This window comes from Rattus norvegicus, chromosome 10 (assembly GCF_036323735.1).
Source record: "Rattus norvegicus strain BN/NHsdMcwi chromosome 10, GRCr8, whole genome shotgun sequence".
Lineage (NCBI taxonomy): Eukaryota > Metazoa > Chordata > Mammalia > Rodentia > Muridae > Rattus > Rattus norvegicus.
The window spans coordinates 1,297,714-1,325,484 of NC_086028.1; the positions used below are offsets into that span (position 1 = coordinate 1,297,714).

The following is a 27,771-nucleotide window of genomic DNA, read 5'->3' on the forward strand; positions in this document are numbered from 1 at the left end:
TCCTATGCTAACTTTTTAGGACACTGCTAACCAAAAGCAGAGTCCTCACACATCACTGACCTTAGAGAACCTGACCTGTGGAAATAAATGACTGTATATTTTCAAGAGGCAGGGCTAACAGCCTCTAATTGATCCTTGAATGGAACAAGCTCCACAGGGTTCTCTTGGGTGGCATTTAATTATCTGTCTAGTCACTCCTTAAATCTGACCACTCTTCCTGCTACTTTCCTGCTGCCAATACCCATGTTTCCTTCATTGCCCCTGCAGGCTGACTTTGCCATTGAGGCCTTAGCCAAGGCCACCTATGAGCGCCTTTTCCGATGGATTCTCAGCCGTGTGAACAAAGCCTTGGATAAGACCCATCGTCAGGGGGCCTCCTTCCTGGGCATTCTGGATATTGCTGGGTTTGAAATCTTTGAGGTATATCTGTGGTCTTGGTCATCTGGGATAGGGCTTTGAGATACTGCTACTTTGTAGAAAGGCACACAAATAAACACTATAGCTAGGAAGCTTTTGGTTAAGGCTACACTTGCGTGTGTAAGAGACATAAATCCACTATTTGGATTGTGTAAGTTGACTGGTCAGCAAAATTGGATGCAATAGGCAGGATTACTCTGTTTTCCACCTCACTGGTTCCATCTCCAACACCTCTCACTTCATGGGGTTGAAAGGCCAGGGCTCCACATTTCCATTTAGTAATCTTACAAAAAGGAACATCCAGTTCCAAGAGCTTCAATCCAAATCTTGAAGTAGAAGTCACATTGGTTCCTGCTCACTATGGGCTACCTCCAAGCTAAGCACCGTGCTCAGGTTCTTTACTGTATTTCATATAGTGTACACAGAGTGCCTGGGTCCCACTCCCATGAGTTGGAGGGAATTTCTCAGAGCAAGAGTCTGAGCGATGTATCAAAGAGGTCCTCTGTAGGAATCTCCCTAGTTTTTGAGCCTAAGTTACCCTGTCTATGGAATAATGAGAACATGCCTTACATGGTTCATAGACCATGTGAAGGTGAAAAAGGTGAGTACCCTGTGGTATGGGAATGGGCCACTTTTCCCAGCCATACTGGACTTTATACTATCTTAGTCGAGGCTTCTTGCAGCTGAACTCCCTGCCTTATGAGCTCAACCAGCTCAGCTGCCTTCCCTTTCCATGCACATGCACAGGTAAACTCCTTCGAGCAGCTGTGCATCAACTACACCAATGAGAAGTTGCAGCAGCTGTTCAATCACACCATGTTCATCCTGGAGCAGGAAGAGTACCAACGAGAGGGCATCGAGTGGAACTTCATCGACTTTGGCCTGGACCTACAGCCTTGTATTGAACTGATTGAGCGGCCGGTGAGGGGCTGGCTGGCACTGTGCGTGCATGGCCCATTTGTACACACCTAGACAGAAAATGCTTTCCATGTGGACAGTGTTTCTGGGCAAGTCTTGCAAGGCTGTAAATGAACTCCTTGGGAAGTAGGCCATGCTTTCTGTTAATCCAAGTTACAATCAACATTTTTTTCTTTGTTTTGTTTTTTCTTTGTTTTGTTTTCATCTTTGTTTGTTTTGTTTTATTTTTACACCACCCTTTTTGAGCTAACTCACCTGGAACTCAGTATATAGACAGAGGCTAGCCTCTAACTTAAGAGTCCTCCTGCCTTAGCCCCACAAGTTAGTCATACTGTTCCTGAGTGAAATAATTATTTTAACAATTCTAGGCTTTCAACCCAGGACCTTGCCTACACTAGGCAAGTGCTCTTTCATTTAAAGTTTAAAGATAGTTTTATTCGTCTATATAAATTTTTTTGAGATAGAGTCTATTGTAGACCAGGTTGGCCTCAAACTTACTATGTAGTTGAGGATGACTTTGATCTTCCTGCCTCCAACTCCCAAGTGCTAGGATTGCAGGTATATACTGCCTCACCTGGTTGACACATGACTATGACAATCCTTCTGCCTTGGCCTTTCTGTGCTAGGATTAGGGTGTACATCACCATGATGTAATTTCCCCTTTCTTTCTCTTCCTCTCCTCTATTTATTCATTCCCAAAGAGTCTATGCTTTGTCCACTGATATATCCTAAACTTCTAGAGCCACAGTAGACTAATAGTCACCATGTGCTGGGCCTTCTCTTCTAGGGTTGGGGCTGTAACTATGAACAAGATGGGCATGGACCCTCACCCCCTGGAAGGGCTGGTGGCGAAACCAAATGACACTCCTGGCAAGACACTATGGAAGACAATCAAAAAAAAAAAAAAAACGGTTTTATGTGGTGGAGTCCTCAAAATGGAGATAGTTTCCCCAGGGTGAATGATACATAGCTCACCTAAATTTAGATCCTCTCAAACACAGAAAGGCTTTGCTGAAATGGATCCTGGGTAAATTTATAAGGAAGCAAAGTGATAGATTCATTTGAAATTCTTGTATAATCTTAACTGGGTATGGTGGTTCACACCTATAATCCCAGCACTTGGTAGGCTGAGACAGGAGGATTGCTGCAGGTTTGAGACTAGTGTTAACTGGATAGTGAGTTCTGGCAGTCTGGGATATAGTGTCTCAAAGTGTATATGGGAACCTGAGATACAAAATAAACCTAATAAAACAGGATCCACGGTAGAGGGCTTGCCTAGCTGGCTCTAGGCCCTGAGTTCCATTTTTCCCTCGAGCTGGGAGAGAAGAATGCAATCTTTGCGTATTTCCCAGTATGGGTATCAGCAAGCACTGTGTCCTTTTGGTTCTTGCTTCCAATCCCTCAAGCTGTCTATTGACAGGAGTGTAATGGTTTAATAGATTTGATGTGGAAGAAAGAGGGTATGGATTTACCTTAGATATAAGCAAAATGCAGTAGCAGTGCCAGCAGGACTCCTGTGAGTAACCTTCAACGTAACTCAGCCTGGCCTTGAACTTGTTTGTAGCTGAATTAGCATTGAACTGATTCTCCTTGCTTCTGCCTCTCACATGTCAAGGCTTCAGTCCTATGCCACCACACCTGACAATATGTGTGGAATATGTATGGTTGACCCTTCCTGATGAGCCTGGGGTCCTCCTGCCTGGTGGTGACTCTGCCTTCCTATATGCCCAGAACAACCCTCCTGGTGTGCTGGCCCTGCTGGATGAAGAATGCTGGTTCCCCAAAGCTACGGACAAGTCTTTTGTGGAGAAGCTGTGCTCAGAGCAGGGCAATCACCCCAAATTTCAGAAGCCCAAGCAGCTAAAGGACAAAACAGAGTTCTCCATCATCCACTATGCTGGGAAGGTATCGGTCAGGGGACTTGGGTGGTTCTCTGTCTCAAAGGTACCTGGGAGGGTGTTCACAGCAAGAGAACTTTGACAGTGGCTGTGTCCTCCAAACACTTGGCAAGGTAGTTCTCAGGGGCTCTGTATGATTTGTCTAAGTGACTGTCAGGAGTGGAAATGACCATCTCTGACATAAGTCAGCTGTGCTGTCCAGACTGTTCTTCCCTGGGAAGACTCCAAATACTTCTTGCTTCATGGCAAACCCAACAAAGGCAAGGCCCCTGGAGTAAGGGCACTAATGAGTCTTCTACAGATTCACAGGAGCCTCTGACATTACCACTGTGCTTCATCTGGGGGGAACTGTGCTGACATCATCATTGTTGTGATCATCATCATCATCATCACCACCACCACCATCATCTTAGATATTAGTATGTCCTGAATAGCATAGAAATGCCACAGCTCACCTCTCCTGGCACTGCACAACCATGGCACACAGACACATGCAGGCAAAACATCCACACTTATAAAATAAAAAAAATTAAAATAAAAAAAAGCCACAGCTTGTTGTGGCTTGCAGAAGTATTTTATTCATCCTTCTAGTATCCGCAATGCATTATGGTAACAGTCAGTGCTTCATCCAAACTAAGGGTTGGTAGAATGCAGGCCAAGGACCACATCTGGCCCTCTTCTTATTTCTACCGATGTAGCTCTATTGGAACATAGTCAGGCCAATTTATTTCCTTAAGATCTATGGTTTCTTTGGTGTTAGAAGAGCAGAGTTGAGCAACCAAGACAGAGACTGTATAGCCTACCAAACTGAAAATATTTACACTCTGGTCTCTTTGCCAAAAAGTTTTTGTCTCCTACTTTACACTATGCTTGATGGAGCTTATGTTCTTTTAACCATATCCTACTTTTCCCAGGCTCCTACATGTTTTTTTTTTGTCCAGTCTTTTCAAAAATCAGGCTTTGCCACCACCATAACAACACACATTCCATCATCATTCCATCATAACCCACGAGATCCATGCTGTCAGTTCACTCTGAGTTATAGTCATGGTCATTAAAGATTGGCATTGAGCAATTCAGGAATTTCAAAACCCTCCAGTGTCCATTTCCATATATATCCATGTATCAAAACCTCCAAGCTAACAGGCTAAGGATATAGCTCAGTGCAGAACACTTGCCTACTATGAAGGTTAGTCTCAAATCTTGAAACATCTGGAAGAGAGTCTCAACCGAGAAATTACCTAGGTCAGGTTGGTCCATGGGCCTGTTGGGATGGAAATAATTATGTTGATTATTAATGAATGGGCAGAGACTACCCTGAATGTGGGTGGTACCACCTCATACATGACAGGAGAAAGCTAGAAGCAGAGCAGGTGGCATGGGCACTTTGCTTTTCAGGGCCCTTCTCTGGATATGATGCTTTGAGTCCCTGCCCTGACTGTTCTTGAAGATGGGCCACAGCTTGGAATCCTGAGCCACACAGGCCTTCCCTTCCTTAGAAGGTGTTTAGCAATAGCAACAGAAAACAAACTAGAGCATAGACCTGCTTGATATCCCAGGGCCAATCCCTGGTACTATAATGAACTACAGTGCAGTAAAGCCTTAGCTTTAAGAATCATATTCATCAGACAGTGGGGGAAGCCCTGTGCTCCATTTAAGAATGAATAGGGGGAACATGGGGTATCTAGAATGGCTTTTGTCACCATTAGCTTCCTTGGTCATTTCTGGGGCTAAGTGTGAGACTCTGGCAGAAGGTGGATCATCTCGGAGGCTGTGGAACAAGCAGAGGTTTTTCTGGCACTAACTTACCTTTGGTAGATGTCCAGTATGGCATCTCTATAGGACCCCTGAAGATTCTGATCTACTGGTTTCTTCCTTAATATTGGTGGCAGCCTCAAAAATGTCATTTCTCATCTGATATCTACAGGTGTGAGAGCAATATGGGAGGATTTGGGCTTTGCAGTGGGTTCTGATCCAGGGAGCCTCAATGGCAGGGTGGCTTTTGGCAGGTGGACTATAATGCAAGTGCGTGGCTGACCAAGAACATGGACCCGCTAAATGATAATGTGACCTCACTCCTCAATGCCTCCTCGGACAAGTTTGTGGCCGACCTGTGGAAGGATGGTAAGCGCCTCTTGCCCTGACACAGCTTTATGCCAGAAGGCTGAATACCTCAGACCTACTTCCTGCTTATATATCTGCCCCAGAGTGGAAGGCCTCAAGTGGGAACAGGGAAAGGACCAGGCTGTCACATGCCCATGCTATCCCATCAAGACAGGTTTGTTCATACAAACACAATTCTCTCTTTATAGAAAGTACGAGCTTATCCTTAGCTGAGTGGGAGTGACTGTGGATGGAGAAGTCAGGTTCAGGATATCCCAAATGGCGTGTCTCAATGTGAAAACGGTTTTATGAGACTTTAATGTCCTAGAACAAAAGGAAGTCGTAAATCAAGGCAATCTTTTAAAGTCTCTGGTGGGGACCTAATAATATCCTTAGCTTTGGGGCCAATGGAAGTTGGTAGTCTGTTAATACAGCCCCAAAGGTTTCATATGATAGTCAGATTAATATTAGGTCAGGCATGGATGCAGACAATAAATGGTCATTAGGAGCTAAAGATAGCCCAAGATGATTTGGCTCTGAATCTGCAACATTCCAAATCTCCATTGTTAACTAATCTGTCAGCCTTGTAGAATCTTTAAAATAGATCTGCCCCTTTTCTGGAAAATTCAGTTTATAGCCTCTTCTTAAAGAAGGGACACTAAGTTTCCCCATCCCATTCCTGGATTCATGGAGAAGGTTCTGGTTCACAGTTAAGGAAGTGGTGTAACTGGGCATGATAGAGCAGTCCAGTCCCCTTCTGAAATCAAAAGGATGCACATCACAGACTCTTTTTGTATCTGCCATGTATCAGTATGACCTTGGACATGTTGACTAACTTTGTTGAGCTTGGATGTCTTTTGACCTTCATACTGAAGTCTTTCCATGGAGATCTCTGGCCCAGCCAGGTATGAGGATTCAGACAAAAGGGAGAGAACTTGAACAGGGAAGGGCAACCACTTCCACTAACTCTGCTGCTGCCACAGCCACTTCAGTTGCCCTAAGCAGGGGGCTGGCTGGCAAGCGAATGAGGGGTGCAGGGGAGCGTCTAGCAGTGATTTCAGGAGAGCAGATCTCTTTCCCAAGTGGCAGTGTTATAGTTCTTATGACAGAGCTCTCAGACTACGGAGTAGTTCTCATATACCTTTAATCCTTCTGGATAGGATTCTTATATACACTTTTGGGGTGGGTCAGGGTCTGACAGCAGGTACTTCCTATTGGCTTGGCCTGAGATCTTGGGAACACTTCATCTACACGTAGGAGGGCATGGTCCTGATTCTACTAACTGATGATCACAAGCCTCTCTACAGGGGCCTCTTGGGGTGGGGCTGTAGCTATGTGCCTGGCCTCCTAGTAGTTTAGGGAAACGCCTACTGTCCCTTTCAGAGTCACCAGGCTTCAACCTTATCTCAACTAGGAACCAGGATACCTTTCACAGCCCGCCACCCAGACATCCTTATTTGTAAACTGGGTCAATATCACATCTCACTTGCCCTAGGAATTGCATGAAATTGCTCTTACTAGTGGTTCTCAGCCTTGCACCAGGGCCCCCGTATTAAATCACAGGCTGAGGCTAGAGCTGGGTCCCAGCTAGTGCAGTGTCAACTGGGCGTGATGGTAGCACCTGCTGGACTCTTGAAGATTCTCATTCCATCCTCGAGAAGGCATGGAAAGACTATGGCTATGTGTCAGGCCACCTGCCCAAAGCAGAAGCTCCCCTGTGCTGAGATTACCCACTAATGCCTGCTCTATCGAGCACTTACCAGTGTGCCCAGTTCCTCCTCAGAGCACTTGCTGTATCTTCTAACTAGAATGCCCTTTCATTGGATAACTGTGTCTGCACAGACAGATGGTAGGCCACCATACCTCCCACTTTTCTGTAACTTCTCAGAGATCACCTTTTCAGACGGACATTCCTCTTTTCCCTGTCACTCTTCCTTCTCCTCTTGTCCCATCCTTTCTCTCTTCTTTTTTGCTCCTTTCTTCTCCTCCTCCCTTTATCCTTGATTTTTCTAACCAGAGCTCACCACCTGATATAGTACACTTCATTGTCTGCCTCCTGTTATAGATCAGTAACCTCTGGGGAGAAATGGCCAGGGTCTTTGGTAAGTGCTTGGGGCCCAGACACAGTCAGTTCTCAGGAAATCTCTGGGGATAAAGGAAGAATTGAAGGCTACTGTGGAGCTGAGAGCTCTCTGCCTTGTGTCCACATTGCATCCTTAGCAGTTAGATACTGCTATCACTACCATTAAGAAAGGGAAACTGGAACGGAGAGATAGCTTGGTGGTTAAGAGCACTGGCTACTCTTCTAGAGGTCCTGAGTTCAAATCTCAGCAACCACATGGTGACTCACAACCATCTGTAGTGAGATCTGATGCCCCTCTTCTGGTGTGTCTGATAATAGCTACAATGCAGGGTTGGGGATTTGGCTCAGTGGTAGAGCGCTTGCCTTGCAAGCGCAAGGCCCTGAGTTCAGTCTCCAGCTCTGAAAAAAAGAAAAAAGAAAAAAAAAAGAAAAGAAAAAAATAGCTACAATGCACTTATATATAATAAATAAATCTGAGAGAGAGAGAGAGAGAGAGAGAGAGAGAGAGAGAGAGAGAGAGAGAAACTGAACTCAGACCATGGTGCCAGGCTACCAGTGACTTAATACCAAGAATGATACTGACTCCTTTGTTTTCTGTGACAGGAACAGAGGACATTGGCTTATCCTGCCACTCAGGTGCCCTCAAGGATGCCTAATACTACTTAGAGGCTATTTTCCCAGCTCTGACTCTGCTAGCAGTAGAAACACTGACCACCAGAGGGAAAGATAGGGGATGGTACTCCAGATGGGATCTGTCATTTCCCATACAGTATCACCCATACAAAATGCCCGCCTTGATCACCATCTTCACAGCTCAGTCCTCTGGCTTGTGGCAGATCCTAGAAGCTGATGTCACCCTTCATGTACCCCACAGTGGACCGCATTGTGGGGTTGGACCAGATGGCCAAGATGACTGAGAGCTCACTGCCCAGTGCCTCCAAGACCAAAAAGGGCATGTTCCGCACCGTGGGCCAGCTCTACAAAGAGCAGCTGGGGAAGCTGATGACCACACTGCGCAACACCACGCCTAACTTTGTGCGCTGCATCATCCCCAACCATGAAAAGAGGGTGAGGCATGTCCTAACCTGGGCCTCCTGCCTATGGGATAGTGCTGGCATGGTGTGGCATGGGGGGGGGGATCTATAGAGAGGAACCGGGGAGACAGCAAGGTACACCAATGAGGTAGACAGGCAGAAAGAGAGGTCTGACCTTGGTTCCTGCCCTGAGTGTCCTCAAGGAAGTCCTGCACCTGGAAAGTTATCTGGATTTGGGCCTATTCCTCATGCCTGAAAGCAAAGGACAGCAAGGAAGGAAAGAAGGGATAGAGGGAGGGAGAGGACAAAGGAGGGAGGGAGAGAACAAAAGAGAGAGGGAGGGAAGAATGAGGGGAATCTTTCCAGAGAATGTTCAGCCAGTTAGAAGCATGAGGTGTGAGGCCACCAATCCTTCCACTCTTCCAGTAAATGCATGCCAAGCTGCCACACAGTGTTGAAGAAATCACTGGAAACACATTTGCTTGTCACAATGGGAAGAGGATTGCTACAACATCTAGTAGAGAGAGACCAGGAAAGTTGAGGGACAGCTCAGTATGTTCCCACAACAGAGAATTAGTGGGCCCAAAAATGTCATTGATGCTGAGGTTATGAGAGATCACAGGGACCTTGACACATAGGCTAGAAACACGATGGTAAATTTGGAAAATAGCAAAAAATCTGGGCTAGCTATCTCTGCCTCAAGAACTTTAAGAATGGGTAGATGGTCTGGAGAGATAGCTCAATGGGTAAAGGCTCTTGCTGCCAAGGCTAAACCTGAGTTCCATCCCTGAGACCCACATAATAGAAGGAAAAACTGACTGCAGCAGGATGTCCTCTGACCTTCACATATGTACTATGGCATAGCTGTGCCCATACTTACCCCATATACAACATAAATAAATAAATGTCATTTAAAAAGGCATGGGTATCATCAACCTGGTGAACTGCATAGTGGGGTATGAGTTTTAAGCCAAGATCTCGATAAGAAAATGCATAGAGGTGAGAAATTAAGTCTAGGCAAGAAAACTATAGCTAGGTAATTTTGTATTGCTTTTGTTTGTGTTTGTGTGTGTACATGTATGTGTGGATGTGGGGTATACATACACAGTGTACTATAGAGGTTGGAACACAAGCCCTGGTATCACTCCTGAGGTGCCTTCCACTCTGTGTGGGCCAGCTTTCTTACTGGCCTGGAGCTTTACCATGCAGAGCTGTTGAGCTGGTCTATGAGCTTCTGCAATTCTCCTGTCTCTGCCTCCCTTCTTACAGCTCTAGAATTATAGGCCCAGGCTATGCCCAGCTTCTTCCATGGGCTGCATGAATTGAACTCTTCTGGGTCTCATGCTTACAAGGCAGGCACTTGATGGATGGAGGTATCCTCTCAGATACTTTGTTTCATATGAATACAAAAAGGTATTAAATAGGGATGGGACTATAATAGCTTATGGAGTTCCTTTTATGATAGCTGGAGATTGGCATCCTGTCTGTAGGAAACTACTTGAAGGAGTTTAAGCAGTAGGTCATGAGCAAAATTATCTTTTCGACCAAATGAGTTAGAGGAGGCAGTCAGGGCTGAGGGGAAATGATCAAGTTAGAAGGTGCACTTGTCTGGGCAGAGGAGACAGACAATGGCCTAAAAAAGTAGGCTGGGGAGATGCCTTAATCATTTAAAGTTCTTGCCACACAAGTGGGACTTGGAACCCCGGAAGCCCACATAAATACTAGGTGGGTATGGTAGCCCACTTGTAACTTTAATCTCAAAAGACAGAGACAGGGAATCCCCAGAATTCCAGCCAAGAAACTAATGGTACTGGAGACCTTTGAATTTGAGTGAGTGAATGAATGAGTTAATGAATAAGCTAGAAGAGTGATTGAGAATTATGTCTGACACCAATTTTGTGCATCCAAATGTGTACAAAAACATATGAACATACAGACATCACACAATGCACATCCACATCACATCCACAAGCACATTTTACATATGTACATGCATCACACACATCATGTACACATACACGTTTGAACATGTGTGCTCTTGTAGACATGCAAAAACATGAATGTATACATATGTACACCACATCTGTTTTTGTTTATATTTTTGTTTGTTTTTTTTAAAGAAACTTACTGGGGAAGACATGGGAGGCAAGAGCTAAGGGTGGTGATGGCCCAGAAGTAAGGGAGAGGGTAGTGAGGGAATAACAGCTTCAGCTTTTAGCCAGGGATATTGGCACCACCAAACACAATGGAGATTATAAGAAAAATAGTGCCAAATTGTGAAAACCCACACTGGTAATAATGCACACTGTCCCTCAGCTAAACCCTGTTAAGACCCTACAGACTGCCAGGTATGCTTTCTGGCAGGGCTCCTCCATTGATCACTGGCCTCTTCCCACAGTCTGGCAAGCTGGATGCATTTCTAGTTCTGGAGCAGCTGCGGTGCAATGGTGTGTTGGAAGGCATCCGCATCTGCCGTCAGGGCTTCCCCAACAGGATTGTCTTCCAAGAGTTCCGGCAACGGTGAGCCTGCTGGGGTGGGACAGTGGAGCTAGCCTTGGAGAGAGCACAAATGATGGAGATATGTTGGGTGACTTCTGCCCTGTGTTTTAAGCTACGAGATCCTGGCAGCGAACGCCATCCCCAAAGGCTTCATGGACGGAAAGCAAGCCTGCATTCTCATGGTGAGCTTAAGCCTGAGCCCTCCCAAAGATCCAACTGTGACCTCCCTGCTGTAGATCATAGTGTCAGTTGCTGATCTGGGTGGGATGACTCTTAAATACATGTCACCACTGAGTAAATGGCCCAGTTGGAAATGGCAACTCTTCTTCCTCTCTCCTCAGATCAAAGCCCTTGAACTTGACCCCAATCTGTACAGGATTGGGCAGAGCAAAATCTTCTTTCGTACGGGAGTCCTGGCCCACCTAGAGGAAGAACGAGACCTGAAGATTACTGATGTCATCATGGCTTTCCAGGCAATGTGTCGTGGCTACCTGGCCAGAAAGTAAATACAGTTTCCTATATCGTAAAACTTACTGCAAATTCATAGTAGAAACATAAGTCCAGAGAAGGAGATTTCCAGCCCTGTACTGAGACTCCCTGATTCCAAGAAACCATCTCTCTTAAGATGTGTCCTTAATTAGCAGCTTCTGCCTGAGAGGAAAAGGAAGCATCCGACTGAAGTGCACATACTGGTTAGAGATGTAAGAGGGACAGAATAACAGCCAATGGGCTTGAGAGTTTTAGATACGGGCTTTTGTTTATTCTTTCATATATTGCATCTTTACTGCACTTTTCTCCTCCTCTTTTCTTCCCAATCCCTTCCCACCACCTGCCCTCCTTCCATTCACTCTTCTTCCATTTCCCTTTAGAAAATGGCAGGTCTCCCGGGCATATCAACCAAACATGGCATGCAATAAGACTAGGCACATCCCCTCATATTAAAGCTGGAGAGGTAACTCATCCAGTAGTAGGAGAAGGTGGACCTGGGCTCTTATTCTCAGTTTCTCATCTAATATGTTCAGATTTTTCCTGAGAGCAGTCATTTCTACCTCAAGAAATTGTTAAAGGGGAGTCAATGAAATAATGTATAGGAAATGTGGCTGGTTTTCATTTCAGAAGTCTTAGAGTTTCAGAGGAAAGATTCTGTGGCTGTATCTCTAGCCCCATGTCCAACTAGGATTACTACAGTAGGACATCAGAAGGCTCAATGCTCTGTCTGTTCTGATTGGTGTCTAGGTGAAGATTCAGGCTCCTCAAAGAAAGACACCCCAGAGAGATCCTTCAGGGTGCTAGCACCTGGAGTGTGTGCTAGCACCAAGAGCAGCCCACCCCACATCTAAAGAGCCCTGATTGGGTCAAGCTGATTATCAGAGAGACTCAATATGGTTAAGGCCAGATATTGGGGCACCCTTAGTACAACAGCAGACCTAATTTGTTAAATGTTATAATTAAGTTCTCTGTTGTCATCATTAAAGTTCTCAAAATAATTAGCTGTCTTAATAATAATGGGTTTTCTTAAATGTACCCACAGCCAGTATATCAGCTACTGTGGCGTAATAGGATTACATCATCATTCTGTAGTTCTTTCTTTTCTTTTTTCTCTTTTCTCTCTTCCTTCTTTTCTTCCTTCCTTTTTTGTTGTTACTGTTGTTTGTTTTTCAAGACAGGGATTCTCTGTGTAGCCTTGGCTGTCCTGGAACTCACTCTGTAGACCAGGCTGGCCTAGAACCCACAGAGATCAGCCTGCCTCTACCTCTGCCTCTGCCTCTGCCTCTGCCTCTGCCTCTGCCTCTGCCTCTACCTCTGCCTCTGCCTCTGCCTCCTGAGTGTTGGGACTAAAGTCTGTACCACCACCACCAGCTTATTCTATAATTTTATTTATTTATTTATTTTATTAACTTGAGTATTTCTTATATACATTTCAAGTGTTATTCCCTTTCCCGGTTTCCGGGCAAACACCCCCCTCCCCCCTCCCCTTCCTTATGGGTGTTCCCCTCCCAACCCTCCCCCCATTGCCGCCCTCCCCCCCACAGTCTAGTTCACTGGGGGTTCAGTCTTAGCAGGACCCAGGGCTTCCCCTTCCACTGGTGCTCTTACTAGGATATTCATTGCTACCTATGAGGTCAGAGTCCAGGGTCAGTCCATGTATAGTCTTTAGGTAGTGGCTTAGTCCCTGAAAGCTCTGGTTGCTTGGCATTGTTGTACATATGGGGTCTCGAGCCCCTTCAAGCTCTTCCAGTTCTTTCTCTGATTCCTTCAACGGGGGTCCTATTCTCAGTTCAGTGGTTTGCTGCTGGCATTCGCCTCTGTATTTGCTGTATTCTGGCTGTGTCTCTCAGGAGCGATCTACATCCGGCTCCTGTCAGTCTGCACTTCTTTGCTTCATCCATCTTGTCTAATTGGGTGGCTGTATATGTATGGGCCACATGTGGGGCAGGCTCTGAATGGGTGTTCCTTCAGTCTCTGTTTTAATCTTTGCCTCTCCCTTCCCTGCCAAGGGTATTCTTTTTCCTCATTTAAAGAAGGAGTGAAGCATTCACATTTTGATCATCCGTCTTGAGTTTCGTTTGTTCTAGGGATCTAGGGTAATTCAAGCATTTGGGCTAATAGCCACTTATCAATGAGTGCATACCATGTATGTCTTTCTGTGATTGGGTTAGCTCACTCAGGATGATATTTTCCAGTTCCAACCATTTGCCTACGAATTTCATAAACTCGTTGTTTTTGATAGCTGAGTAATATTCCATTGTGTAGATGTACCACATTTTCTGTATCCATTCCTCTGTTGAAGGGCATCTGGGTTCTTTCCAGTTTCTGGCTATTATAAATAAGGCTGCGATGAACATAGTGGAGCACGTGTCTCTTTTATATGTTGAGGCATCTTTTGGGTATATGCCCAAGAGAGGTATAGCTGGATCCTCAGGCAGTTCAATGTCCAATTTTCTGAGGAACCTCCAGACTGATTTCCAGAATGGTTGTACCAGTCTGCAATCCCACCAACAATGGAGGAGTGTTCCTCTTTCTCCACATCCTCGCCAGCATCTGCTGTCACCTGAGTTTTTGATCTTAGCCATTCTCACTGGTGTGAGGTGAAATCTCAGGGTTGTTTTGATTTGCATTTCCCTTATGACTAAAGATGTTGAACATTTCTTTAGGTGTTTCTCAGCCATTCGGCATTCCTCAGCTGTGAATTCTTTGTTTAGCTCTGAACCCCATTTTTTAATAGGGTTATTTGTTTCCCTGCGGTCTAACTTCTTGAGTTCTTTGTATATTTTGGATATAAGGCCTCTATCTGTTGTAGGATTGGTAAAGATCTTTTCCCAATCTGTTGGTTGCCGTTTTGTCCTAACCACAGTGTCCTTTGCCTTACAGAAGCTTTGCAGTTTTATGAGATCCCATTTGTCGATTCTTGATCTTAGAGCGTAAGCCATTGGTGTTTTGTTCAGGAAATTTTTTCCAGTGCCCATGTGTTCCAGATGCTTCCCTAGTTTTTCTTCTATTAGTTTGAGTGTGTCTGGTTTGATGTGGAGGTCCTTGATCCACTTGGACTTAAGCTTTGTACAGGGTGATAAGCATGGATCAATCTGCATTCTTCTACATGTTGACCTCCAGTTGAACCAGCACCATTTGCTGAAAATGTTATCTTTTTTCCATTTGATGGTTTTGGCTCCTTTGTCAAAAATCAAGTGACCATAGGCGTGTGGGTTCATTTCTGGGTCTTCAATTCTATTCCATTGGTCTATCTGTCTGTCTCTGTACCAATACCATGCAGTTTTTATCACTATTGCTCTGTAATACTGCTTGAGTTCAGGGATAGTGATTCCCCCTGAAGTCCTTTTATTGTTGAGGATAGCTTTAGCTATCCTGGGTTTTTTGTTATTCCAGATGAATTTGCAAATTGTTCTGTCTAACTCTTTGAAGAATTGGATTGGTATTTTGATGGGGATTGCATTGAATCTGTAGATTGCTTTTGCTAAAATGGCCATTTTTACTATATTAATCCTGCCAATCCATGAGCATGGGAGATCTTTCCATCTTCTGAGGTCTTCTTCAATTTCTTTCCTCAGTGTCTTGAAGTTCTTATTGTACAAATCTTTTACTTGCTTGGTTAAAGTCACACCGAGGTACTTTATATTATTTGGGTCTATTATGAAGGGTTTCGTTTCCCTAATTTCTTTCTCGGCTTGTTTCTCTTTTGTATAGAGGAAGGCAAATGATTTATTTGAGTTAATTTTATACCCAGCCACTTTGCTGAAGTTGTTTATCAGCTTTAGTAGTTCTCTGGTGGAACTTTTGGGATCACTTAAATATACTATCATATCATCTGCAAATAGTGATATTTTGACCTCTTCTTTTCCGATCTGTATCCCCTTGATCTCCTTTTGTTGTCTGATTGCTCTGGCTAGAACTTCAAGAACTATATTGAATAAGTAGGGAGAGAGTGGGCAGCCTTGTCTAGTCCCTGATTTTAGTGGGATTGCTTCAAGTTTCTCTCCATTTAGTTTAATGTTAGCAACTGGTTTGCTGTATATGGCTTTTTCTATGTTTAGGTATGGGCCTTGAATTCCTATTCTTTCCAGGACTTTTATTATGAAGGGGTGTTGAATTTTGTCAAATGCTTTCTCAGCATCTAATGAAATGATCATGTGGTTCTGTTCTTTCAGTTTGTTTATATAATGGATCACGTTGATGGTTTTCCGTATATTAAACCATCCCTGCATGCCTGGGATGAAGCCTACTTGATCATGGTGGATGATTGTTTTGATGTGCTCTTGAATTCGGTTTGCCAGAATTTTATTGAGTATTTTTGCGTCGATATTCATAAGGGAAATTGGTCTGAAGTTCTCTTTCTTTGTTGTGTCTTTGTGTAGTTTAGGTATAAGAGTAATTGTGGCTTCGTAGAAGGTATTCGGTAGTGATCCATCTGTTTCAATTTTGTGGAATAGTTTGGATAATATTGGTATGAGGTCTTCTATGAAGGTTTGATAGAATTCTGCACTAAACCCGTCTGGACCTGGGCTCTTTTTGGTTGGGAGACCTTTAATGACTGCTTCTATTTCCTTAGGAGTTATGGGGTTGTTTAACTGGTTTATCTGTTCCTGATTTAACTTCGGTACCTGGTATCTGTCTAGGAAATTGTCCATTTCCTGAAGATTTTCAAGTTTTGTTGAATATAGGTTTTTATAGTAAGATCTGATGATTTTTTGAATTTCCTCTGAATCTGTAGTTATGTCTCCCTTTTCATTTCTGATTTTGTTAATTTGGACGCACTCTCTGTGTCCTCTCGTTAGTCTGGCTAAGGGTTTATCTATCTTGTTGATTTTCTCAAAGAACCAACTTTTGGTTCTGTTGATTCTTTCTATGGTCCTTTTTGTTTCTACTTGGTTGATTTCAGCTCTGAGTTTGATTATTTCCTGCCTTCTACTCCTCCTGGGTGTATTTGCTTCTTTTTGTTCTAGAGCTTTTAGGTGTGCTGTCAAGCTGCTGACATATGCTCTTTCCTGTTTCTTTCTGCAGGCACTCAGCACTATGAGTTTTTCTCTTAGCACAGCTTTCATTGTGTCCCATAAGTTTGGGTATGTTGTATCTTCATTTTCATTAAATTCTAAAAAGTTTTTAATTTCTTTCTTTATTTCTTCCTTGACCAGGTTATCATTGAGTAGAGCATTGTTCAATTTCCATGTATATGTGGGCATTCTTCCCTTATTGTTATTGAAGACCAGTTTTAGGCCGTGGTGGTCCGATAGCACGCATGGGATTATTTCTATCTTTCTGTACCTGTTGAGGCCCAGTTTTTGACCAATTATATGGTCAATTTTGGAGAAAGTACCATGAGGAGCTGAGAAGAAGGTATATCCTTTTGCTTTAGGATAGAATGTTCTATAAATATCCGTTAAGTCCATTTGGCTCATGACTTCTCTTAGTCTGTCTACATCTCTGTTTAATTTCTGTTTTCCATGATCTGTCCATTGATGAGAGTGGGGTGTTGAAATCTCCCACTATTATTGTGTGAGGTGCAATGTGTGTTTTGAGCTTTAGTAAGGTTTCTTTTACGTATGTAGGTGCCCTTGTATTTGGGGCATAGATACTTAGGATTGAGAGTTCATCTTGGTGGATTTTTCCTTTGATGAATATGAAGTGTCCTTCCTTATCTTTTTTTATGACTTTTAGTTGAAAATTGATTTTATTTGATATTAGAATGGCTACTCCAGCTTGCTTCTTCTGACCATTTGCTTGGAAAGTTGTTTTCCAGCCTTTCACTCTGAGGTAGTGTCTGTCTTTGTCTCTGAGGTGTGTTTCCTGTAGGCAGCAGAATGCAGGGTCCTCGTTGTGTATCCAGTTTGTTAATCTATTTCTTTTTATTAGGGAGTTGAGGCCATTGATGTTGAGAGATATTAAGGAATAGTGATTATTGCTTCCCGTTATATTCATATTTGGATGTGAGGTTATGTTTGTGTGCTTTCATTCTCTTTGTTTTGTTGCCAAGATGATTAGTTTCTTGCTTCTTCTAGGGTATAGCTTGCCTCCTTATGTTGGGCTTTACCATTTATTATCCTTTGTAGTGCTGGATTTGTAGAAAGATATTGTGTAAATTTGGTTTTGTCATGGAATATCTTGGTTTCTCCATCTATGTTAATTGAGAGGTTTGCAGGATACAGTAACCTGGGCTGGCATTTGTGTTCTCTTAGGGTCTGTATGACATCAGTCCAGGATCTTCTGGCCTTCATAGTTTCTGGCGAGAAGTCTGGTGTGATTCTGATAGGTCTGCCTTTATATGTTACTTGACCTTTTTCCCTTACTGCTTTTAATATTCTTTCTTTATTTTGTGCGTTTGGTGTTTTGACAATTATGTGACGGGAGGTGTTTCTTTTCTGGTCCAATCTATTTGGAGTTCTGTAGGCTTCTTGTATGTCTATGGGTATCTCTTTTTTTAGGTTAGGGAAGTTTTCTTCTATGATTTTGTTGAAGATATTTACTGGTCCTTTGAGCTGGGAGTCTTTACTCTCTTCTATACCTATTATCCTTAGGTTTGATCTTCTCATTGAGTCCTGGATTTCCTGTATGTTTTGGACCAGTAGCTTTTTCCGCTTTACATTATCTTTGACAGTTGAGTCAATGATTTCTATGGAATCTTCTGCTCCTGAGATTCTCTCTTCCATCTCTTGTATTCTGTTGGTGAAGCTTGTATCTACAGCTCCTTGTCTCTTCTTTTGGTTTTCTATATCCAGGGTTGTTTCCATGTGTTCTTTCTTGATTGCTTCTATTTCCATTTTTAATTCCTTCAACTGTTTGATTGTGTTTTCCTGGAATTCTTTCAGGGATTTTTGTGACTCCTCTCTATGGGCTTCTACTTGTTTATTTATGATTTCCTGGAATTCTTTCAGGGATTTTTGCGATTCCTCTCTGTAGGCTTCTACTTGTTCTCTAAGGGAGTTCTTCACGTCTTTCTTGAAGTCCTCCAGCATCATGATCAAATATGATTTTGAAACTAGATCTTGCTTTTCTGGTGTGTTTGGATATTCCATGTTTGTTTTGGTGGGAGAATTGGGCTCCGATGATGCCATGTAGTCTTGGTTTCTGTTGCTTGGGTTCCTGCGCTTGCCTCTCGCCATCAGATTATCTCTAGTGTTACTTTGTTCTGCTATTTCTGACAGTGGCTAGACTGTCCTATAAGCCTGTGTGTCAGGAGTGCTGTAGACCTGTTTTCCTCTCTTTCAGTCATTTATGGGGACAGAGTGTTCTGCTTTCGGGCGTGTAGTTTTTCCTCTCTACAGGTCTTCAGCTGTTCCTGTGGGCCTGTGTCTTGAGTTCACCAGGCAGGTCACTTGCAGCAGAAAAGTTGGTCTTACCTGTGGTCCTGAGGCTCAAGTTCGGTCACGGGGTGCTGCCCTTGGGCTCTCTGTGGCGGCAGCAACCAGGAAGATCTGCGCCGCCCCTTCCGGGAGCTTCAGTGCATCAGGGTTCCAGATGGCCTTTGGTGTTTTCCTCTGGCGTCCGAGATGTGTGTGCAGAGTGCAGTCTCTTCTGGTTTTCCAGGCGTGTCTGCCTCTCTGAAGGTTTAGCTCTCCCTCCCACGGGATTTGGGTGCAGAGAACTGTTTATCTGGTCTGTTTCCTTCAGGTTCTGGCGGTGTCTCGGGCAGGGGTCCTGCCGCTCCTGGGCCTTCCCCCACGGGAGCCCAGAGGCCTTATACAGTTTCCTCTTGGGCCAGGGATGTGGGCAGGGGTGGGCAGTGTTGGTGGTCTCTTCCGCTCTGCAGCCTCAGGAGTGCCCACCTGACCAGGCGGTTGGGTCTCTCTCTCTCTCGGGGTCTGGGAGCAGAGAGCTGCTCCAGGCCGGGATCCGAGGGTGTGGGACTTCCGGTAAACACAGGACGTGCCCGGTCCTAGAGGAATTCTGCCTCCGTGTGTCCCGAGCTCACCAGGCAGCTTTCTTGCAGCAGAAAAGTTGGTCTTACCTGTGGTCCCGAGGCTCAAGTTCGCTCGAGGGGTGCTGCCCACGGGCTCTCTGCAGCAGCAGCAACCAGGAAGATATGCGCCGCCCCTTCCAGGAGCTTCAGTGCACCAGGGTTCCAGATGGCCTTTGGTGTTTTCCTCTGGCGTCTGAGATGTGTGTGCAGAGAGCAGTCTCTTCTGGTTTCCCAGGCTTGTCTGCCTCTCCGAAGGTTTAGCTCTCCCTCCCACGGGATTTGGGTGCAGAGAACTGTTTATCCGGTCTTATTCTATAATTTTTAAACTTAGGAGCCCTTAAGAAATACAGTGCTGGTTAGTGTTGAGGTCTGAGATTTTTGAAATACTACCAAGGAGTAAATAAGTCTGTCAGAACTCAACTGGCACTACTAGAGGTAGGAAGGATCCCTGTAGAAACATAGCATAACTTTTCCTTAGATATCATTTCTAGCTTTGATTCTGAGTATTTGCAAGCTTCACTTGCCTACTGAGAAAGGCTCTGGGAGGCATCTTTAAGTAGCTTGGTTTCCCAAGAACATGCTGATACTCCTATTCAGAAAGATCTGTGTGGAACGAATGGGAGATGTCCTATGCAGGGACTGACAGCACGAGCCATTGAGTGAAGCTCCTCATGACTCCCTGCCTCACTTTCCCAGAGCCTTCACCAAGAGGCAGCAACAGTTAACAGCCATGAAGGTGATCCAGAGGAACTGCGCTGCCTACCTTAAGCTCCGCAACTGGCAATGGTGGAGGCTCTTCACTAAAGTGAGTATCGGCCTTATGCCTTATAGACCTCCTCCACTTCCCCAACCCCAAGCCCTACTTGGATCTAGATGTGGGAAAGGAGGTACTCCAAAGTGTCTGGATCTGAGACCTGAAGTCAGACCTCACATGCAGACCTTTGAATATCTACCCTTTTGGGTGGGTTACAGTTATGACTTAAGGCAGATCAAAGTATTTCTGTCACCTCAAGAATCCATCTTATTGCACTTCTCTCTGTGGCCCCTGACAACTACATTTCTGCCCCCACTCCCTTCTGAATTTCCACTGTCTCAAGATTTAAATGGACTCCAATGGCATGGTGCCTTTTACAATTGGTGTTTTTGCTCAGAATGATTAAGTAGGAAGCCCACACTTGTTTGAATTAGTAGTTCATTTTATTCCTTGCAGCTTGCACAGCCTCTGGGTACCACTGGCTCATCACTGGCTGTACAAAGACACATTTTCTGGCTGTAAAAGTACATATCTCCCTTATATGCCCTTGAGTGCGTGAGTTCTTTCCCTGAGAAAGTATTTATTGAGTATCTGCTGTATGCCAGCCAACTAGAGAAGCAGACGATAATGAATGGTCACAGAAACAGATAATGGCAAGCCCTGCTAAGTGTGCAAAGGCAGGCAACCACAGAGTCCTTTGGCAGAGGCTCTGGGTGCCAGTCAAGCTGGGGAAGAAGCTTGAGGAGAAGCTACTCTCTGAAAATGTTCCCACGAACTCACATTCCCAGGAACTACCCTGTGAAAACCATCTTCTGTAAGGAAAAGCAGGATTCCAGGGCATCCTGCACAGCCACTGTGACAGTGGCCACGTTTTCTTCACAGACTCATTGGTTCAATTGCTTATGGGGATAGTGGTGGGGAACCAAACTTGTAAAGCACAAGCTAAGAGACTTATGATTTTTAAATAATGAAACAGAAAACTAGGCATTCAATTCAATACTTGCCTTTTTGTTCTCTTTTTTGAACCAATTTCTATGTAGCTCTGGCTTGCCTAGAACTCTCTATGTATATCAGGCTGACCTTGAATCCACAGAGATCCTTCTGCTTCTGTCCCCCAAGTGCTGGTATTAGAAGCAGGTACCACCATAGCCAACCTTCAACACTATTTTTAAACAGGAGAGTGACGACTACATGATATGCACTATTCTGACAGCGGACATAACTGTGAAAAAGCAATGAAGGATGAACCACCTTCGACTCCCTTACTTCTTTCTTTTTTCATTTTGTTCTAATAAACTGGTCTAATGAGAGGCCTGTGGATTCAGGGTGTAACTCAGTGATAAAACACACAGCCCTGAGTTCAATCCCCAGCTCTGCAAAAATAAGAAACAAAGAAAAAGAAAAAGAAAAAAGAAACAAAAAAAAGAAAGGGAGAAAAAAAACCCAACAATGTAAGATCCCTCACATTTGCCCTGCTAATAGTTTGGTCTTAGCGATTCTGACTTGTAGACGACATTCCCAGAAATTGTTCTAGACTATAAGCTGTATCTTTGGCCTCCTCTACCCACTGATGCAGTAGAATCTTCCATTCCAGTTTTGACATCTGATTCTATCCCTGACATTGCCCAGTGTCATCTAGATGGGTGTTGGTAAAATCTTCTGTGATAAAATTTGATGGCAATGGCTTCTTTTCGCCAGAACACTAACAATGGCTGTATGCACACACGCAGGTAAAGCCGCTGCTCCAGGTGACGCGGCAGGAGGAGGAGATGCAGGCCAAGGAGGAGGAGATGCAGAAGATCAAGGAGCGGCAGCAGAAGGCAGAGTCTGAGCTGAAGGAGCTGGAGCAAAGACACACTCAGGTACAGAAGGTGTGCAGCGAGCTGTGGGAGCAGCACAGTCGAGGGCTCAGCCCACGTGCTAACCCTGATCCTCGCCCTGCATGCAGCTGGCTGAGGAGAAGACCCTGCTGCAGGAGCAGTTGCAGGCAGAGACAGAGCTGTATGCTGAGGCTGAAGAGATGCGGGTCCGCTTGGCAGCGAAGAAGCAGGAGCTAGAGGAGATCCTCCATGAGATGGAGGCCCGCTTGGAGGAGGAGGAGGACCGGAGCCAACAACTGCAGGCTGAGAGGAAGAAGATGGCTCAGCAGATGCTGGTAAGACATGGCAGGGGCAGCCTGTGGCAGGAATAGACTCACTAGATCCTCAGTGAAGGCATCTGATGATAAAAACATGGCCATGATGCTGGGAGATGAAGGAACTAAGCCTTAGAGAGCAATCCGTCCCATACCATAGAACTAAGAACTGAATATAAGTCTCCAGAATCTGCTGTTTACTGTCTTGTCTTCTGTATGCTGACCCCCTTCCTGTTAGCAATTTGGTGTAAAGGATAGTTGTGTCAGCTATTACACTGTAACAAAACAACTTGAATATAGCAGCTTCAAATAATCCGCATTTATCTTAGTATTCAGCAACTAGGGAGGGGCTTAGTTGAGTGGTTCTGGCCATGGCCGCTTATAAGGTTGGCAATCAAGATTCCAGCCAGGGCCAGTTATTTGAAGGCTCAATCAGGGTAGGAGATCTTTTATGCCTTATTCACATGACTGTTAGTTAGCAGGAGGTACCAGTTCCTTAGCCACTTAATATGGCTGCTTGGGCTTCCTCTCATCATGGCTGTGGACTGCCCCCAGAAGGAAGAAGGGGGAAGCGATGATGCCTTTCAGAGCCCAGGCCTCTGAGGTTACAGTCTATTACTTCCTTCTAATTGTGTTGAAAATTCTTAACCCCCATACACTCAAGGGGACTAATTCCCTGCCTCTGGAAAAAATCAGCGTCAAAGAACATCTGGAGTATGGTACTCATTCCCTGGTAAGCTCAGGACACTGATACAGAGTAAGGCAAAGGAGCCTCCATGGGCTGCCATCTCCTCCTTTCTTAAGGAGACAATAAAGAGCGGGGTGTGTGCTCATCCTAGCCTACACACCGGCTAGCCCCAGATCTCCACTAGTGACGTCATCCCGGCAAAGCTGTGATCCCTGTCTATCCCCCAATAAAGGACCTGGAGGAGCAACTGGAGGAGGAAGAAGCTGCCAGACAGAAACTACAGCTAGAGAAGGTCACAGCTGAGGCCAAGATCAAGAAACTGGAGGATGACATCTTGGTTATGGATGACCAGAACAATAAGCTTTCCAAAGTGAGTTAGAGTGTCAGGCTCGCCTGGGACATGGAGTGCCAAGCACTAACAGTGGGAGCACCCTCGGAAAAGTGGGGATACCTCACTTAGTCATTTCAAGCCAGCTGCATCCCATTAGTTTAGCTGGCCATCAGCTAGGCCTTCTGTGGGCTGGGTCATTGTGGATGAGGACACTCATGGAGCAAGAAGGAGGCCAGGGCCCTGCACTGCGGCTTCTACTCTAGTGAGATAGAAGGAACCATTGCCATTGTAACCAGGGTCTGAAGACATTCACCCTGTTAGGATTGCACACTAGGGGATGAAGAGAGAGCTCTAAAGAGGCTTTCTGGAGGAGGTAGCATGAAAGAAAACTGAGGATCAATTAGAAATAGAACAGTGATCTGCTGTGCAAAGGACCTGAGGCACAGACAAGGTGACATGAGGCAGGAATGGGAATGTCCCTTAGCTGCACATGGTGTCATGAGGTGAGAAGTGGGCAGCGTGGTAACTTCCATCATCCAGGACTCCTAGTGCCCGGGATTAAGATGGGGATTTTCTTGACGTTGTTTTCCCCCTTGTCCCCAAAGGAAAGAAAACTCCTTGAAGAGAGGGTCAGCGACTTGACAACCAACCTAGCAGAAGAGGAAGAAAAGGCTAAAAACCTCACAAAACTAAAGAGCAAGCATGAGTCCATGATCTCAGAGCTAGAGGGTGAGTGGGGGAAATGGGTGGAAACAGAAGCCATGTTAAGTGAAATGAGCTGGGCTCAAAAGACAAATCCCACATTGTCTCTGTGGAATATACATTTTAATATTATGTTTTATAAATTTTTACTATTTTATTTTCTATTTTCTTTGAAATTCATTTATTTCTCGAGTGTGCATGTGTGTGGTATGTGGTGTATGGTATATGTGTGCATGTGCGTGTGTATGCATGGTGTGTTTATGTATAGTATGTATGGTATGGAGTATGTATGTGATAAGTGTGTATGCATGTGTATGTGTGGAATATATGTGTGTATTGTGAGTATGTATAGTATATGGGTGTTTGTGTGTGATATGTGTGTGCTTGTATGTATGGTACGTGTGGTATGTGTAATACATTTGATAAGTATATATGCATGTGTATATATGGTATATATGTGTGTATTATATGTATGTATGGTATGTGTGGTGTGTGTGATATGTGTGTGCAGTATGTATATGTGGTGTATGTTATAAGTGTGTATACATGTGTATATATGGCATATATGCATGTTTTGTATGTATATATGTATGTATATATGTAGTGTGTGTGATATGTGTGTTTATATGTATGGTATATGTGGTGTGTGTGATATGTGTAATATGTGTGTATGTGTGTGCAGTGTATATATGTTGTGGGTATGTATGGTATGTGTGGTTTGTGTGTGATATGTGTATATATGTGTGTGCTTTTATGTGTGGTGTGTGTATATGTGTGGTATATGTGTGCATATATGTGTATGTGCTCATGCATATCACAGCATGTACATAGAAATCACAAGACAACTTTGTAGAACCTGGGGATTGAACTTAGATTATTAAGCTTGGATGCAAGTGCTTTTATCTACTAAATTGGCCCTATTTTACTTTATTTTTAGAGACAGGGTCTCATGTAGTCTAGGCTTGCCTGAAACTCACTATATAGCCAAAGCTAATTGTGAGTTCCTGATTCTTCTGTCTACATCTCCCAAATGCTGGTATAACAGATAAATACATAGTAATATTACTATGCTGAGATTATGCAGTGCTGGGAATTGAACCCAATTGCATGCAAGACAAGCACTATTAACTGAACTATATACCTAGTCCAGAATCTAGATTTTAAATAAGTACATATGCATAAGACATGAAAATTGAAGGAGACATATGGAAAAGAAGGGATGTTGTTAGGGCAGGTGACTGAGCAAGAGAAGAAGTAAGGTAAGAAAAAGAACAATACCTTTTCTCTCACATGGAATCAGATTTTTAAAAAAGAAAAGCCATGAAAATGGAAAGAGGAACTATTTGAATAAAGAAAGATGACTAGAGAAGAGGGGAAGAGGGAAAGAGAGCAATTAAAGCAAATACAAGCAAAGCCCCATCATGGGTGTCTATGAAAATGTCAGTCACTTTGAAAACTAATTCCTTAGAGGACCAGAAAGATGGCCAAGCAGTAAAGAGCACTTTCTACTCAATCAGGAGGACCAGAGTTTGGATCCCAGCACCACACTAGGTGGCTCAGAAATGCCTGTAATTCTAGCTGTGCTAGATCCAACAGCCTCTCCTGGCCTCCAAAGTTTCCCTCACACACATGTGCTCACACACATATGTTCACATGCTCACACATATGCCCACAAAATAAAACATTTTTAAAAAGGTTTTCTTCTTTTTTACGTATATAAGTACACTGTCAACCGTCTTCCAACACACCAGAAGAGGGCATCAGATTCCATTACAGATGGTTGTGAGCCACCATGTGGTTGTTGGGAATTGAACTCAGGACCTTTGGAAGAGCAGTTAAGAGTGCTCTTAACCACTGAGCCATCTCTCCAGCCCCAAATAAATCTTTTTAAGAAAACAAACCAGAAAAAGTCAGGAAGGAACCTAGAAAGACAGATTACCTCGGGAAAGAGATTCTACTTGGGCTCCACACTGTGGGAGGCATACCTTGGTAGCATTTTCCCAAGCTCCACATTCCCTCTAACTGGTCTAGGGCTGAATGTGCCGTGTCCATAGCCCAGGTAGAAAGACACATGCTCCTTCCTGGTGGCATCCCCAGGAAGGCATTCCCAACTAAGACAGTCATGGCTCTGTTGCAGTGAGGCTGAAGAAAGAGGAGAAGAGCCGGCAGGAGCTGGAGAAACTCAAGAGGAAACTGGAGGGTGATGCCAGTGACTTCCACGAGCAGATCGCTGACCTGCAGGCCCAGATTGCAGAGCTCAAGATGCAGCTGGCAAAGAAAGAGGAAGAGCTACAGGCAGCTCTAGCCAGGTGTGCTACGTGTGTATATGTGTGACTGTGTCTGTGTGTGTTCATGTGTTTCCAGAGGCCCTCTGCTTTTTAAGATGGCCACAGGTCCTTGGCATGGATGTCAACTGTCAGACCTGGTTTCCTGCAAGCCTTCCGAACTATGCTATCACCCATTCTCTTCCTTCCAAACTCATATTCTCTGCAATGCCCCTACTCCAATAGGACTGCAGCATCTGGGGTACCCAGAATTTCTGATTTGGACCCCAGTTCTGAATTCCCAGTCACCCATTGAGCCCATCTCTTTAGGTATCATACACATCACATGTCTAGGCTGGAGTGGCTTTCATCATCCCTGTTCTACTCTCTCTCAAATCTTTCTGTGCATGCTGGTTTCTTCCCCAGCTCTGTCCACACGAGTCACATCTCCATCTTAGTCCCTCTGCTCTTCCTTTTTCCTGGCATCCAGTTGGCTTCAAGCCAGGGATATCACAGTTGTGAGTGACATTTACCAATCTATTCCTGGAAGCATCCTCAAGACCCCTAACCAGGCTTTCTCACTTCTTTGGAGACTTAAGGAGGTACCTGCTCACACTGCTCCTAAGAGGCTAAGCCGGGACTCAATCCTTGGGCTTTATGATTTGTCTCCTGGCTCACCTCTCTTTTCTAATTTGGAGTGCATGGCAAAGCTTGGATGACTAATGAAAAACTGTTGCTCAGGGACATCAATCAATGGCAGAACAGTAGCTGGGTCACCCAGAAAGAGCCTGATCTCTCTGGCAGTCACTGGGTGTGAGCACAATAACAGCAGAGCTCCTCATCCTGGGCCTCCCATTCATCATCATCAAGTGGAATAGCAAAGCTGGATGTGATGTAATTCCAGCACTCTGAGGCTGAGGCAAGGGGCTCATGGTTTTATGCATATTCTGGGTTCCATAGGCAAGATTCTGTCTTAGACCATAAAACAGATGTTAGCTCCACCTTGCACCAGGACAGAGCTCTACCTCTACTGAAGTCCTGCAACTGTCGTGTGGTGTCACTCATGTCCCACCCACAATCACCACCTCTGCTGTAATGGGGAGCTGACTTTTTTTTTTATGTTTTCATTATTGTTTGAGATAATTACATCATTTCCTCCCTTCCCCTTTCTCTGTTCAACTCCTATCATACACCCCCTTGCTTTCTTTCTAATTCATGGCCTCTCTTTTATTGTTGTTATGTATATAAGTGTATCTGTGTATATGTATGTCTTCTTAAGTATATAATACAAGCTGTGGTTTTTATACCACTAAGGACACATAACAAGGATAAGCCATGGACCCAGTCACTGGCTGAGCAAATGAAAGAACAGAAATGTTTGGTGTTCACGAAGCATTTTTCAAAGGTTGGAGTATGACTCAGGGCAGAGGCCTCACCTGGCATAGAGGCACAGTACCACAAAAAGTATATGCATACACACTTTCTTAGTTAGGGTTTTACTTCTGTGAACAGACACCATGACCTAGGCAACTCTTA

At 44.4% G+C, this 27,771-nt stretch overlaps 1 protein-coding gene across 8 annotated transcripts in view; it reads left to right on the forward strand.

Annotated features, from left to right (window-relative positions):
• The window catches only part of Myh11 (myosin heavy chain 11), a 95,128-nt gene that overhangs the window by 47,160 nt on the left and 20,197 nt on the right, over positions 1 to 27,771 (forward strand). For all 8 annotated transcript variants that reach the window (XM_039085198.2, XM_017596998.3, XM_006245842.5 and 5 more), the window contains 14 exons: positions 268 to 420; positions 1,165 to 1,338; positions 3,067 to 3,240; positions 5,243 to 5,357; positions 8,294 to 8,487; positions 10,852 to 10,973; positions 11,065 to 11,134; positions 11,294 to 11,454; positions 20,059 to 20,167; positions 21,847 to 21,978; positions 22,065 to 22,271; positions 23,171 to 23,308; positions 23,875 to 23,998; positions 26,109 to 26,280. In XM_039085198.2, the coding sequence (XP_038941126.1) occupies positions 268 to 420; positions 1,165 to 1,338; positions 3,067 to 3,240; positions 5,243 to 5,357; positions 8,294 to 8,487; positions 10,852 to 10,973; positions 11,065 to 11,134; positions 11,294 to 11,454; positions 20,059 to 20,167; positions 21,847 to 21,978; positions 22,065 to 22,271; positions 23,171 to 23,308; positions 23,875 to 23,998; positions 26,109 to 26,280 (2,045 nt within the window). The remainder of the gene's footprint in view (positions 1 to 267; positions 421 to 1,164; positions 1,339 to 3,066; positions 3,241 to 5,242; positions 5,358 to 8,293; positions 8,488 to 10,851; positions 10,974 to 11,064; positions 11,135 to 11,293; positions 11,455 to 20,058; positions 20,168 to 21,846; positions 21,979 to 22,064; positions 22,272 to 23,170; positions 23,309 to 23,874; positions 23,999 to 26,108; positions 26,281 to 27,771) is intronic.